Raw genomic sequence first — 13220 nt, 5'->3', positions numbered from 1 at the left:
TTCCTGGATGTAAATCTCTAATACTATTTCTAAATCTCCAACTTAAACTCAGGCAATAAAATATCTATATTAATTAATCAACTTTAAGAAGCAATAAGGACCATACTAATCAACATACAATATTTCTGATTATTAAATGGAAGTTTAGCTCTCATGAAAGTAATGTATGTTAATCTCATATGCAGGTAAACCTTCCGTAGGCATGTGCAGTATTACTATAAGGAATAAAATGATAGACCTAAGATTGTATGAATCATCAACTTGTTGCAAATATGAGAAATAACTATAGTTGGACAGATAAACTACTAAATGTACAGGAACACTTGGAACTATATTCCTTCTTAAAAGAAAACATCCTTGAAGAAATTTTTGCATTCAAATGTGAAGAAGAAAAATTGAAATAGCTGTTTTAACAGTAGCAATATGTATAGTAAATATGAATGTTAAAAATCAAAGCAATTATTGAAAGAGCTAACAAGATTTAAGAGGAATACACCACATGAAGATGACTGAACTGATACCTATTTTAAAAATAAAAATTCTTTTGTTCCAATCATCTAATCTTGAAACAACAGTGTAACTACCTTTATTTAATATATTGCACACAACAGGACCTATGACAGCTACAAATCTGTTATCATATAACTCCTGGCCAATAAACTTCAATATAAGTACATATAAGGAAAAATAAATTAGTAGTAGTATTGCTATACAATTACAAATTGTTTAACCAGGCCACTTTGATACATTTCTAGGCTCTGAGGCTGGCCCAATACCAACAAAATCTGAGATACTGGATTTCTATGGAAGAAATGACCAAAGGAAATAACATGGAGAAAGAAAATCAGAAACCAATACACCTGGGAGCTTAAGGGAGACTACAAAGAGCCTATAGTACAATCTACAGTGTCCTATTTTAGGTATACGGTAGGTATCACCTTCTGTTGAAGAAAGAAAAATTGGCTCTCATTGCCCATTGCTTACCCTAACTAGGCCACTATGTAATCTTGAGATTCTCTTAGGAATAAAGGAGATTTTTTCCATAAGGGCAAACTGGGTCAGATTAACTGAAGGGATGAGATCAAATTAAGCCAATAAGTGTGTGTGTGTGTGCAAGCGTGCATAAACACTACATATGCACTACACAAGGATCATTGGTGCAAGTAACACCACCAAACCCTGCCCTAGAGAGTGAAAGTGCAAAACTAATGACAGTAATTTCCCAAGTACAAAGTTCTGATTTTTTAAAAACATGGTAAAGAAATGGTCAAAGTAATCTTAGTAATATGTTCTTCAGCCCTGTGATTAGTGTGGAAGAAGCTTACCCCAGTGGAAAAGGTTGTGATTTGGTGAAAAATATATAAATATGCACTGTACTGTTTTTGACTTTCAAAATCAAACCTAAAAATTTTTTTAAATGCAAAAATGACCCATAAATACACAAAAGAAATCAACAGCATGTTTGAGGACAGCTCAAGAGAAAATGGACAGGAATTTACATCCTTCTAGTTAACCGAGTGATATTATATCATGTACCCTACTACATTTCTTGTTTTGAAGAAAATGTTGAAGTTCTGGTATATGTACAATTTTCACTTTCACTGGTGTATGCATATGAGATATTCTGGTACAACATTCTGCAGTGCTCTGTGCACTAGTCATTCAACTGCTACATTTCAGTGTCTGGCAGGTAATGTAGGTTCTGAATGGTCATTGACACAATTACTATGACACCTACCATACGTCTCCATTTCTAGTCCACTAAAGATCTGGAACATATAAGAATAAAAACTGATTAACACTCACCAGGTTCAGAAACAAGGTAGGAGACATAACAAGAGCCATCTTTACGATCCTTGAAGTCAATCTCTGCCTTGCTGGGGCCTTCAACAGATATCGCAAGAGATCCAGCACCAGCTTCACGAGTCCAAACATTGAATTCAGAAGGCATGTCTTGTTCACCTCGTTCTAACCCAGGTCCACCTGCATGTACACGATGAGCACCTCCATCCTTCAAGGGGCCAACCTATAAGCAAATGGAAAATAATTATAAGCAACTGATGATTAAGAACAAAAGTTTCCCAGTACTTTGTATCACTTAAGCATACAACATAATTTACAACAAAATTAATGCATTATCCAAATAAAGCAAGACTACATACAATAATTTGGTACTGAAGCATAATTAAAACAACTTCCATAGCACAAGCATCATCATCATTAATCACAATTCACAATAAGCCATGTTATATACCACCTTAAAAGTTTACCCAAAAATCTTACAAACTATTCTAAACATTTTACTCATAATACACCATCCAAACTATGCCAGTACACCTAAACCAAGCATAATAAAATGCTGCTATGAAACTATGTACAATGCAGTTACAGAGGGAAAGGCTGTTTCATGAATTTACGAGTTACAGAAGTTCTTTGAATGTGGTGATTTGAAATACTTTTCCTCAGCATTCACCTCATGCAAAAGAAAATTAAAACAATGTACTATTCAAGATTTGCTTAATCCAGACATTTTGATTGAAATTAAATACCATGCTATTTTGGTCCAAAATCAGAAGTTTCATCTTGGCTATCAAAGTTCCCTAATATTAAAATTGATAAATTCTTTGAAAACTTACTGTAAATTGGAAGGGTGATCCAGGAATGTGCATTTCCTGGTATTTGACAGACACAGTGTGAACACCGAGCTCCTTTGGTACAAAGTTAACTCCATACAGGCCATCCTCCACTTCACCAACACCAGCATCCTCAGTGACACCACCAGGGGAGGTTACAGATGCTCTTAAATCAAATGGTGAGATTCCAGGAAGTTTAAACGTAAGACGGCATTGTGAGCCTACTTCTGTCAGTGGCACAGCCTCACGTTGCCTCTTTATACGCTCTGTTTGTTGATTGGAACCTTCTCCTGTGACCTGGATGAAAAATTAAGGGCTTTTAAATAAACTAAACTATGCATGCAATGAATAAGATTTAACTATTATTATACCTACAATAATGTATGATTTCCACTATCATTACTAATACAGAATGATCAGCTTGCAGCACGGTTTATATCTTTATTATACTTAATGTCCATTATGATAGACCACCGACTATTACTTCAAATGATAACCTTGTTTATCGTTAAATATCATGTTTACCATCAAACCATCTCAAATCTACAATACACACACAACTGGAATACAATCTAAAATTTATTTCATGACAAAGGCAGCACCAGCTTACTGGAAATTATATGCTCAATAAGGATTGAAATATCAAGTAGCACTGCACTGAAGGAGTCATGCATCATTCTGAATAATGTACTAAGAAAAGGTTCTGTGTAAAAGTGGAAGCTATTAAACCTTACTTTCAAACTGAGTACTAATTTGTTGGCTAGTATAATCAGCTTACAAGAGGCACTATAAAAAAACCTATAATCCTTGAAAAGTTCATCTGGTCCCTGGCAAACAAACTACGTAATTGTCATAAATATTTTCATATATTTCTACAGGATGCAATTTCCAAGCAAATCATTATATGTCACTTTACAATAATGCACATCTTATGTCTAACAAACGAATATGATACAACTAAAATTGTTATGATTTTACATGGAAAATTATGTGCTTTCTCCATTTCTTCACATTCCTAAGGAACACTGTGATGGATATTTATCCAAACCACTCAAAATATTATATAATACAGTGTTGTGACTCAAAACTAAAATCATGGTACAAGAGGTAACTTTATTTTTCTGTCTATGAAAGTTTACTGCAAGCAAGCAAAATTGTGTACAATACGCACTACTGCATTACTTTTAAATACATCTACATCTAGTTTATGTAATCCAAAAGCACTACTCTCAGTGTAGCATAATACATGAAATATCTATTTCAAATGCAAGATACTGCTAAATGTACAGCAGTACATCTCTCAACACCTATATAACTTTTCAGTGATCTCATTTCAGCTACATATACCATAATGTACTTATATATACATTGGCCATGTACTTTTTCAATCATATGGTTAAACCACACATACATTGCCATTTTCATCAAAACTTATCATGAGATCAATTCATCCTAATGGACACAGCATTGTAGGGAGATTTAAAAAGTAACACTCACTCATTCTAATATGTATGCGGTCTACGGGAACAGACATCAAATGATGGCCCACAATACCTTCACTATTTTCAACTGAACTGGAGTGAAAGTTGAACGGTTCTAACAAAAGTGACCATACAGAATCGGTTCGTGAGAGGGATTTTGGAAAGGAATCTTCTAATTGGCAGAAAACCTGTGAATAGTGGCTTCCACTCGCCTTGTACTTTATACCCGACACCCTTCGGGTGCTCGCGCGAGGGTAGTAACCTCAGCATACCATGCTAGTTTTTTTCTCTGGTATATTTAGAATCTATGTGTTTATACTTAGAAAAGTCAGCTACAGGAACTTTTCACCGGGCGACACAGGTCTTCCCCCAGAAATAGATTTTTCCTTCGTCAAAATCCCTTTTTTATTTTTGCTTAAAAAGAGATTTGACTTTTTAAGCAAAAGTCAGGTGAATACTACTGGAAGTGTAATATCAATTCAATTTTTTTTACATTTTCTTATAAAGTAATGTCGCTAAGGCATTCACTAGCATTAAGATTAAAAGCAGATAAATCAACTATTATTCCTACAAAGGCCATAAACTAAATAAATTAATCATTCTAAATTAACAGTATACATACAATAGTCAAAAGATTTGGTTTAAAGTCTTGCTTCCTTCAGTATTATTGATAGAATTACATCTGTCTAATAATTTAGAAATGTAAATAATGAAAGTTTCAGATCTCTGTTAATGCTTGAGGAAGACAAAAGGGATTTATTTACCTACTTTTGTCAAAAAATGAAACATATGTTTACCAATACGTAGTATGTAATTCATAAGCTATCTTATTTAAACAAAAGCAAAATTCAATCTGAACACAATATAAGGCAGTCCCCGGGTTACGACGTTCCGAGGTTAAGGCGCTTCTCAATTATATTCATCAGGCATTATTTCCAGGGTTATGAAGCATGTTGCAGGGTTACGACGCCTACAACACTCATCTGGCAGATGAAATATGGCACCAAAATGCAAAATAATCAATATTTGAAGGTTCTTTTATGAAAAATGCAATAAGTATGCAGTTTACATAGTTTTCAATGCACCCAAAGCATTAAAAGTAAGGTTTTCTTAGGATTTTCTTACGATGTTCCGGCTTACGACGCGTCTCAAGAACGGAACCCCCATTGTAACCCGGGGACTGCCTGTATATTTTTTCTTTATATTTAACTTTTATATTAAAGAAATGATTACAAGAGCACAAACCTTAGCAGTGAAAGGAGATCCAGGGACATGATTATCTGCAAACTTGAGGTTAACAATGTAATATCCAGGCTCAGTGGGCTTGTATCCAATGGTCAGTGTTCCATCCTCATTATCCTATAACAATAACCACAATACATGAGATTATTTTATAGCAAAATACTTACATTTCAATCTGAGAAACTTACTCAAACTGGGAACATTTTATCATTACAGTTATATGTATTACTTATTGTAGTGCTTGAAATATCATAATTTGGCAGTTATATTTTCTTTTTGCCTGCCAATATCAAAGTACCTTTAGTAATAATCAAAATTGTCTAATGTTCTTGCAATACTGAGGAATCATTTTTCTTTAAATAACAGTACAATCTTTTATGAAATAGCAAATACCAAAGGCTCCAAATTAACCAAGGCAGATAAAGTAACTTTTAGACAGCACTGTGAGGTGAAAACAAGAAATTAAAGGATGATATACACCTTGCACTGGATATCTGCTTTAGATGGGCCTTCAATTGAGAGTGAAAGACCACCGTAGCCAGCATCACGAGTGTCAATGGTGAACTGGTTTTCATGATGAGTCTTGCCTTCCTTCAAAGCATCGCCTGTGATCTAAAAAAAAAAGAGAGAGAGAAAGAAAAGCATGTTTATATAAATCATCATTCCCTTCAAGTTATCTTCAATATACGTATCACCATAGAACTATTCATTTTCACATTATATAGTCTTCCAAAATTCAAGTTCTTACCTTAACTTTCGAAGCATCACCAACTTCTTTTTCTCCAACAGTGATTTTGAAGGGAGAGTTGGCAATGTGTGTTCCCATGCGCTTAACAGAAACCAAGTGCTCACCAACCTCACGAGGTGTGAAAGAAATACCTACATAAAAGAAAGTTTACTTGATTAACAAAGCTCCTTATCTCATAAATTTCACTTTCAATAAGTTCTGCCTACTAAATGTATTGTAAACTAAGAACATAACATTCACTGAATGGAATTTTTTCTTAAACCCTTAAAGTCCAATGGGACAGGAAAATAAATGCTATTACCTAGCCAAAATTTAATAAATTCTTTAGGACCTCTTAAAGTTTGGTTGTAAATATCAGTATACTACTACTGTACCATCACTTGATAGCATACATTTGAAGTACTATCATACTTTGGATGCCAGAGATATTATGTATCCAAAGTAGAAGACTATACTCAATAATGTTAAATTAGCAAAGGAAAAAATCATAAAAATAATATTTACTATTTAGCCAAATGTTCATTTTCACATTTTGTTCCTTCAAACTACATGCTTATAGTGGGTACTGTATCTGCAAAAATTTACAACTGTCAATCACGAGACCCTTAATTTTATTTTAGAATCATCTTAATGAAAAATGGTGGTGACAATTTGCAGAAAGCACTGATTTTGTAACAACAAAATTATAACTTTGATTGTCTTAAAAACGCTAAAGAATAAGAATTTACCAAGATGACCATTGGGGAGCTTTTTCAGGAAGCAGGGCTCTTCCAAGCCTGAGGGAGCCTGGATTGAAGCATTAAGACTCTTGATGTCTGAATCTGTCACCTTGCCTGGGAGGCTAACCTCAGACTGAGAACCAACACTGATCTGGTTTCTCTTGCGACCTTCTCCAGTAACTTTCACTGAATATGGAGACCCCTTGATGTGTTTCTCAGCAAATTTAACAGATACTTTGTATTCTCCAGGGGCAGTTGGCAGGTAGCTCACTGACACTGTTCCATCCTTGTTGTCATGGCAGGAAATCTCTGCTTTGCTTGGTCCCTCAACAGCCAGAGAGAGGCCTCCTAGTTATTGCAATAAAAATAAAGAAAACAATGAAGTGGTGTTTCAAGTTAAAAAAAATCCTATTAATTTATTAAGATGTCACACATTAATTTTCATAAATTTAGTGGTAGATTATAATTTGCATTACATTATCTACATGGTCTTCACGACTGGAATTTAAACAAAATATCTTTTATTAATAAAAGGAAGAAATCACATGCAGTGCTAGGCTGCATTTGAAAAATACCATTTACTCAAACAAATTAAAGTAACATTAAATTAACTGAAGATCAGCTTTACTTCTGTCCCTTTTTTATAGACAAGAATTACAATATTAATACAAACCAGTTCACAAAATTCAGATGTCTCTTGGACTTGATTCAAGGTACGGTATCAGGTAATGTGGAACCAAACACTGAACTGATATCTAATACTTCGTTTGAATTCAATTAATACTGTGCATCATACTAAAGCATCTCTACTTTATACAATGTCCAAAATTGTACAAAGACTAAATATCACAAACTATTTTTTTTGAAAACCATAAAATATTTAAATTATGGCCCTCCCATACCAACTAAGATATGATTCCTACCATATTTCTATTAACTTTACTTAACTCTGGCAATATTAAAAATTTTTCAAGCAATTCCCAGTCACATAGAGAGGAATGCACAGTGAGCTGAGAATCACATATCCTTTTTGCAGGACAACAGCAAAGTTACAACAAAGGCCTCGAGTGAATGTTACATAAGAAATGAAAAACGTAACAATAGTATTCATGCTTTCAAAAATACAAAGTATGAAGGTAGTATCTCTCAAATCCAGTAGCACTTAACAAGACTTCAAAAAGGGAATATTACGGTACTGTTAATATAGTTTATCAGCAACCCAAAAGGTTAATTATTTTTTCCAGAAAAATAGCAGCTAAAGTTCTACTAGAGAATAACTAAAATTCTGCTACTGTATTTTCATTACTATCCTAACCTTAATAATATAACACTGGACTATGAAATAGTAACTAAACACAATTACAAGTTCTTAAAACAATGACGGGAATTTAAAACACGTACTGTCCTAAATATTTAAATATATATTCTGTATGCTAAACCTAGGGAAATATTTTCTAATTGTTCTTATGAATAATTGCAGTACATAATGACAGTCATTTCTACAGATATAACTCAAAATTCTACATAAATTAAATTAGTGGTAAAATAAGGAAAAAACTACTCTGCTACAGATACTGTAAAAAACTAGTGGTTATATATCACTGCTATACAGTATCATAGGAACTCCAAACAGGCAAGGTATGCTAACTTACAAATAACAGAAACAAACAAAACAAGGTAGAGCTTCAAGTGAGAATGAAGGTAAAGAGATAAAGATATAAGAAAGAGAAAAGCAGTGAGAGAGAGAGAGAGGGAGAGAGAGAGAGAGAGCGAAAGCTGTAATTTAGGTGTCTCAAAATGTGTCTCTTTTATGGCGAAAATAAATATGTAGTAATTCAAACCTTTTAAGTGAATCCATTTGTGGCTTGAAATTAGAAAAAATGTTTACGTAGAGTTATAATCCTTTTTTAATTGTCATTTTAATGCATGGATACACAATATATCTCAAACAAATTTGTTATATGCAATCTAAATCTATCTTCCACTCATTCACATTAAATTTTTTTTAAACTACAAATAAAATGTAACAAGTAAAATTTCACCACTTATGCACTTTGTTACTGGCTTTACTTTATTACTTAAGTCACAAAACTCTCAATAATTATTTGTATACGTATATTCAAATATACATGATCTTCTTGCATATTCAATGAACTTTATTTACAGATACTGAAACACTGTTTCATGCGTTGAATGACAAACATTTTTTTCTGTTTTCCACAAATATCGTAAGTACTTACTTTCAGTGAATAAATTCATTAAAAATATTTTATTCATTCATAGAATAAAGCATAGAAAGGAAATAACCTGAGTCTAAGGGTATCCTTTTAGGTAGTTCAGAATAAATCTTATGTTAATATACTGCAAAGCAACTACTGTATTGTAGTTCAGCATATGCCAGCAAAAGGTGTTATTAACGGAGTCTACATCACTCTTCAGCCAGGCTCACTGAAAAGTGACTTTTAATCATCTAACATCTTTAATCCATTGCGTTTAAAGAATGGTTTAGCTTGTCACTTAAGCGTTTACCTTCAAGAGGTATGGCTGGGTGTTCTGATGTTCATTTCTGAGTGTATCAAATGAGTGTCACTTACATTTGTGAGAATTCTCATCTATACCTGACCGAACTTTAACACCCAGGACCAAGAGCCGCCATCAGGTAGAGACCACACAAAAGCTGTAGGTGACAGAGAGAAAAAGAAAAAAGAGAAGACCCTACCGCGTAGTGTGGAGCTACCTGCACCAGCATCCTTGGTGGAAATAGTAAAGTTGCAGGGTTCGCCAGTAATGCCATGCACGAGTCCCCCACCATAAGCTGTCACGTACCCAGATGAGATGGAATCCACATGGAATTTGAAGGGGGATCCTGAGATCAATGAAAAGAAACTTTTAAAAATTATAGGCATTAACAAACTTACTAAACTCACATTATAAATAAAAAAACAAATTTTTGCATTATGAGCTCTTGATATTTTATCAATTTTTAAAAACGTAAAATAATTTAAAACAGTATAATTCAGCTAGGTATGAATTTTATCAATAATAATCAACTGTAGCTATGATTTACCAAAAGATAGCCATGATCAAGAATATCTTCCTGTCTTGCAATTATCAGTACTATTCAAATGTTTGAGAATAACTAACTATCTATTACTGCAATCAGTACAACCTTCACATTTTTAGGCATCCAACTTTCAGTTGATCATTACTTCTGAAACGGCAGAAATACCACATAAAAAATGTCTGACCTTGTACATGTTCTGAATTGTATTTTATGTGAAGTTCATGAAGACCCTCCTCCTTTGGTTCATAGCGAACAGACACCGTGCCATCACGATTATCCTCAATTAAGGGGTTGTCCACTCTTCCAGAAGGCATTTTGACTTCAGCTGCAAACAAAGGGAAGGCTTTTAGTTTAAATATCTGTTTAAAATGCTTCTATAAGAAGCAGTATAATTAAAGTTTGTCAAAAGATCACACTTGTGGCATACCAACAAGATCTGCATTTATCAGCATCTCTTAAATCCACAAAACTTGTACTACAATGATGAACTAAAATTTACAAGCAAACAATTTTCTGGTTTACTGACATTCAATACTATTTTTTTTCAACATACTATATATCTATCTATCTATCTATCTATATATATATATATATATATATATATATATATATATATATATATATATGCAGTATACACTTACACACACACACACACATACACACAATATATATTATTATATATATATATATATATATATATATATAAATATAAATATATTACCTGGTCCAAAGTCCAAGTCTGTATATATTAGTTATAGCAGGTTTTCTTTTGTTTTTATACACACGATAAATATATATATATATATATATATATATATATATATATATATATATATATATATATATATATATATATAAAACAAATGAATGTCTTCAAACTCTTCAGGACATTAGTTCCTATTACAGTATGTTAATTTTTCATAAGACTCTTGAAAATGAATTTTTGTTTTTGCTTCCAACAGAAGTAAAAATTTTTTTTACTTTATTAAACAATAATCTAGAGCTTATCACTGTCTTTTTCTGTAAATACTGGGTTGTCTCAAGGCAGTGTCTTCCAGGCCCATTTCCTGGAATCTTCAAGCATCTTACATCCAAAATTGGCACGAAACTGGTGACAAAATTAACGTTGTTACATGTTAATTTCTACGAGAACCACCTTCCCAAACAGGTCCAACTTAAATTTTGCTTTTATCTATTGAAAAAAACACTAATTGTGCCAAAATTTTCTGCAGGGTGAAAAGACACACACACACACAAAAAAAAAAAGGAAGCTGGCTCGCTAACACCGCCTTCAGGAACACCACCACCTCCAAACCTACTCGTCTGACATCAAGAGTGTCCTGAGTGGGACTCACCAGTGACGTGACCACCTGTGGTTGGTAATGGGATGTTATGTAGCTCGACAGAGCGGTAGTTGGATGTGCCACTCGGCGCTCCCTGGAGTCCGTTAACCTTAGTCTGGGTTTGGCGGTACTCGTCCTCAGACTGGGCCTGAAACGATGGCAAGTTAAGTATATCTTAGTTTTACCAGACCACTGAGCTGAATTAACAGCTTCTCCTAGGGCTGGCCCGAAGATTAGATATTTTTACGTGGCTAGGAACCTTTGGTTACCTAGCAACGGGACCTACAGCTTATTGTGGGATCCGAACCACACTATATCGAGAAATGAACTTCTATCACCAGAAATAAATTTCTCTGATTCCGCGTTGGCCGAGCCGGGAATCGAACCTGAGACCACCGGATTGGCAGCCCAGCTCGAAAACCACTCGGCCAGCGAGGAACTTGAAAACGATGGCAAGGTGACCTCGTTAATTATGACATTTCGATGTATTTAAAAGCGACTTTGTTTATATGACACAATTTTAACGAGGTGAACAAGAATGGCAAGGTCACCTCGTTAAATGTGTCATATAAACAAAGTAAGCTTTAAATACATCGAATTGTCATCATTTGAACGAGCACACTGAAACTTATGAAAAGTATAAAATAGAATTCAGTAATGGCATATCTAGTTATAGGAAAAAGAAATTGACAAATTATGGAACTACACAAGATACACTGGAAATTACACAGTCATTAAGAAAGTAAATGTTGATAAAACATGACGTGACTGGAGTAGTACAAGATATCTTTAAAACTGTTTGAGCTTTTAACTATTATTCTCCTGCAAATATAAACAATTCAATATGCAAATCAGTAGATGCGACTGATAAAAATCTAGCCATTTTTCAACAAAAAGAAAACTGTCCAAAAACTCTAAAACTAACAGTCAACACGTAAGAAAAATCAAAACAAAATTCACAACCTAAAACACGAGATGCATCTCAACACAAAAAGAAAAAAAAAATAATCTGAGAGTGCTTCAGTAACGGAAGGCAAGAAGAGAAGAGAGCGGAGGAAGGGTAAGGACAATTATCGTCTGAGGAAGCTACGAAGAAGAAAGCATCACATTATCTCCTGAACGCCGCTCGACCCTTAACCTCCACCCACTTAACCCACGGAGTCATTCCCATCGTTTTCCACCTGCCTCCAGGGCTGACTGAATGGGAAAGACATGAATGCATTTTTCAACGGATGGAACATATCTTTCCTAGCAAGTATCTTCAGAGTAGAACAACTTATTTATCAATTATGTTTCATTACGGAAAAAATGGCGTCGTTACATCTACCAATACAAACAAATACATCCAAATTGATATACAACTAACTTCAATATTCACTAAGACACGAAAACAAACTCTCACTATGTATTCAAAACTTAAAAAAAAAACTGCTTAAATAATATATTTATAACAAAATGTGCATAAGTTATGTGCCCGTACACGTCGCATTATGTTGTAAAATCTGATATACGCGTACTCTCAAATTGGATTCAAGTCCAGTTCAATCTACTACTCCAAGAGCGACCTCCGTTAAGACGACAAAATGTACGACCAGCATTTTAACCTGAGGAATTTCCTAGCCAGACGATGTATAAATATCCCAGCCTTATCAGGACATAGGCTACTCGGAAGATCTTCACAAGGAATGTTATCAGGTTACAATGGAACGAAAACTAGAAATGATAACTACGTATATTTGGCGAGTAAATGGATCAAATGCTAAAGGTAACGTTGTATAACAGAACTGTGGTCAAGATTTGTTTATCTAACCAACATTTCATTTACCATCAGAGTAATTTCATTTGCATGAAGGAGGTCTGGTGATTCTGTACAGGAACTGGCCACGTTTCTCACTTGCGCAAAGAAGCTGGACAGGAATAATAAAAAGGTCTTGGATGTGAGTAAGCCCTGAATTATGCTACAGTGTTTACGTACGTGCAAGTGGACAAT

General features: G+C 34.1%; 1 protein-coding gene across 1 annotated transcript in view; it reads right to left on the bottom strand.

The window, feature by feature from the left end:
* The window catches only part of LOC135204206 (filamin-A-like), a 275259-nt gene that overhangs the window by 15011 nt on the left and 247028 nt on the right, over positions 1–13220 (bottom strand). The window contains 9 exon segments of the mRNA XM_064234296.1: positions 1807–2026; positions 2637–2930; positions 5360–5473; positions 5837–5968; positions 6105–6235; positions 6833–7171; positions 9543–9689; positions 10072–10212; positions 11243–11378. Of these exon segments, the coding sequence (XP_064090366.1) occupies positions 1807–2026; positions 2637–2930; positions 5360–5473; positions 5837–5968; positions 6105–6235; positions 6833–7171; positions 9543–9689; positions 10072–10212; positions 11243–11378 (1654 nt within the window).

The sequence above is a fragment of the Macrobrachium nipponense genome, chromosome 44 (genome assembly GCF_015104395.2).
Source record: "Macrobrachium nipponense isolate FS-2020 chromosome 44, ASM1510439v2, whole genome shotgun sequence".
NCBI classification, from domain to species: Eukaryota; Metazoa; Arthropoda; class Malacostraca; order Decapoda; family Palaemonidae; genus Macrobrachium; species Macrobrachium nipponense.
The sequence above is the reverse complement of the archived record's forward strand: the minus strand, read 5'-3'. Positions and strand labels throughout refer to the sequence as shown.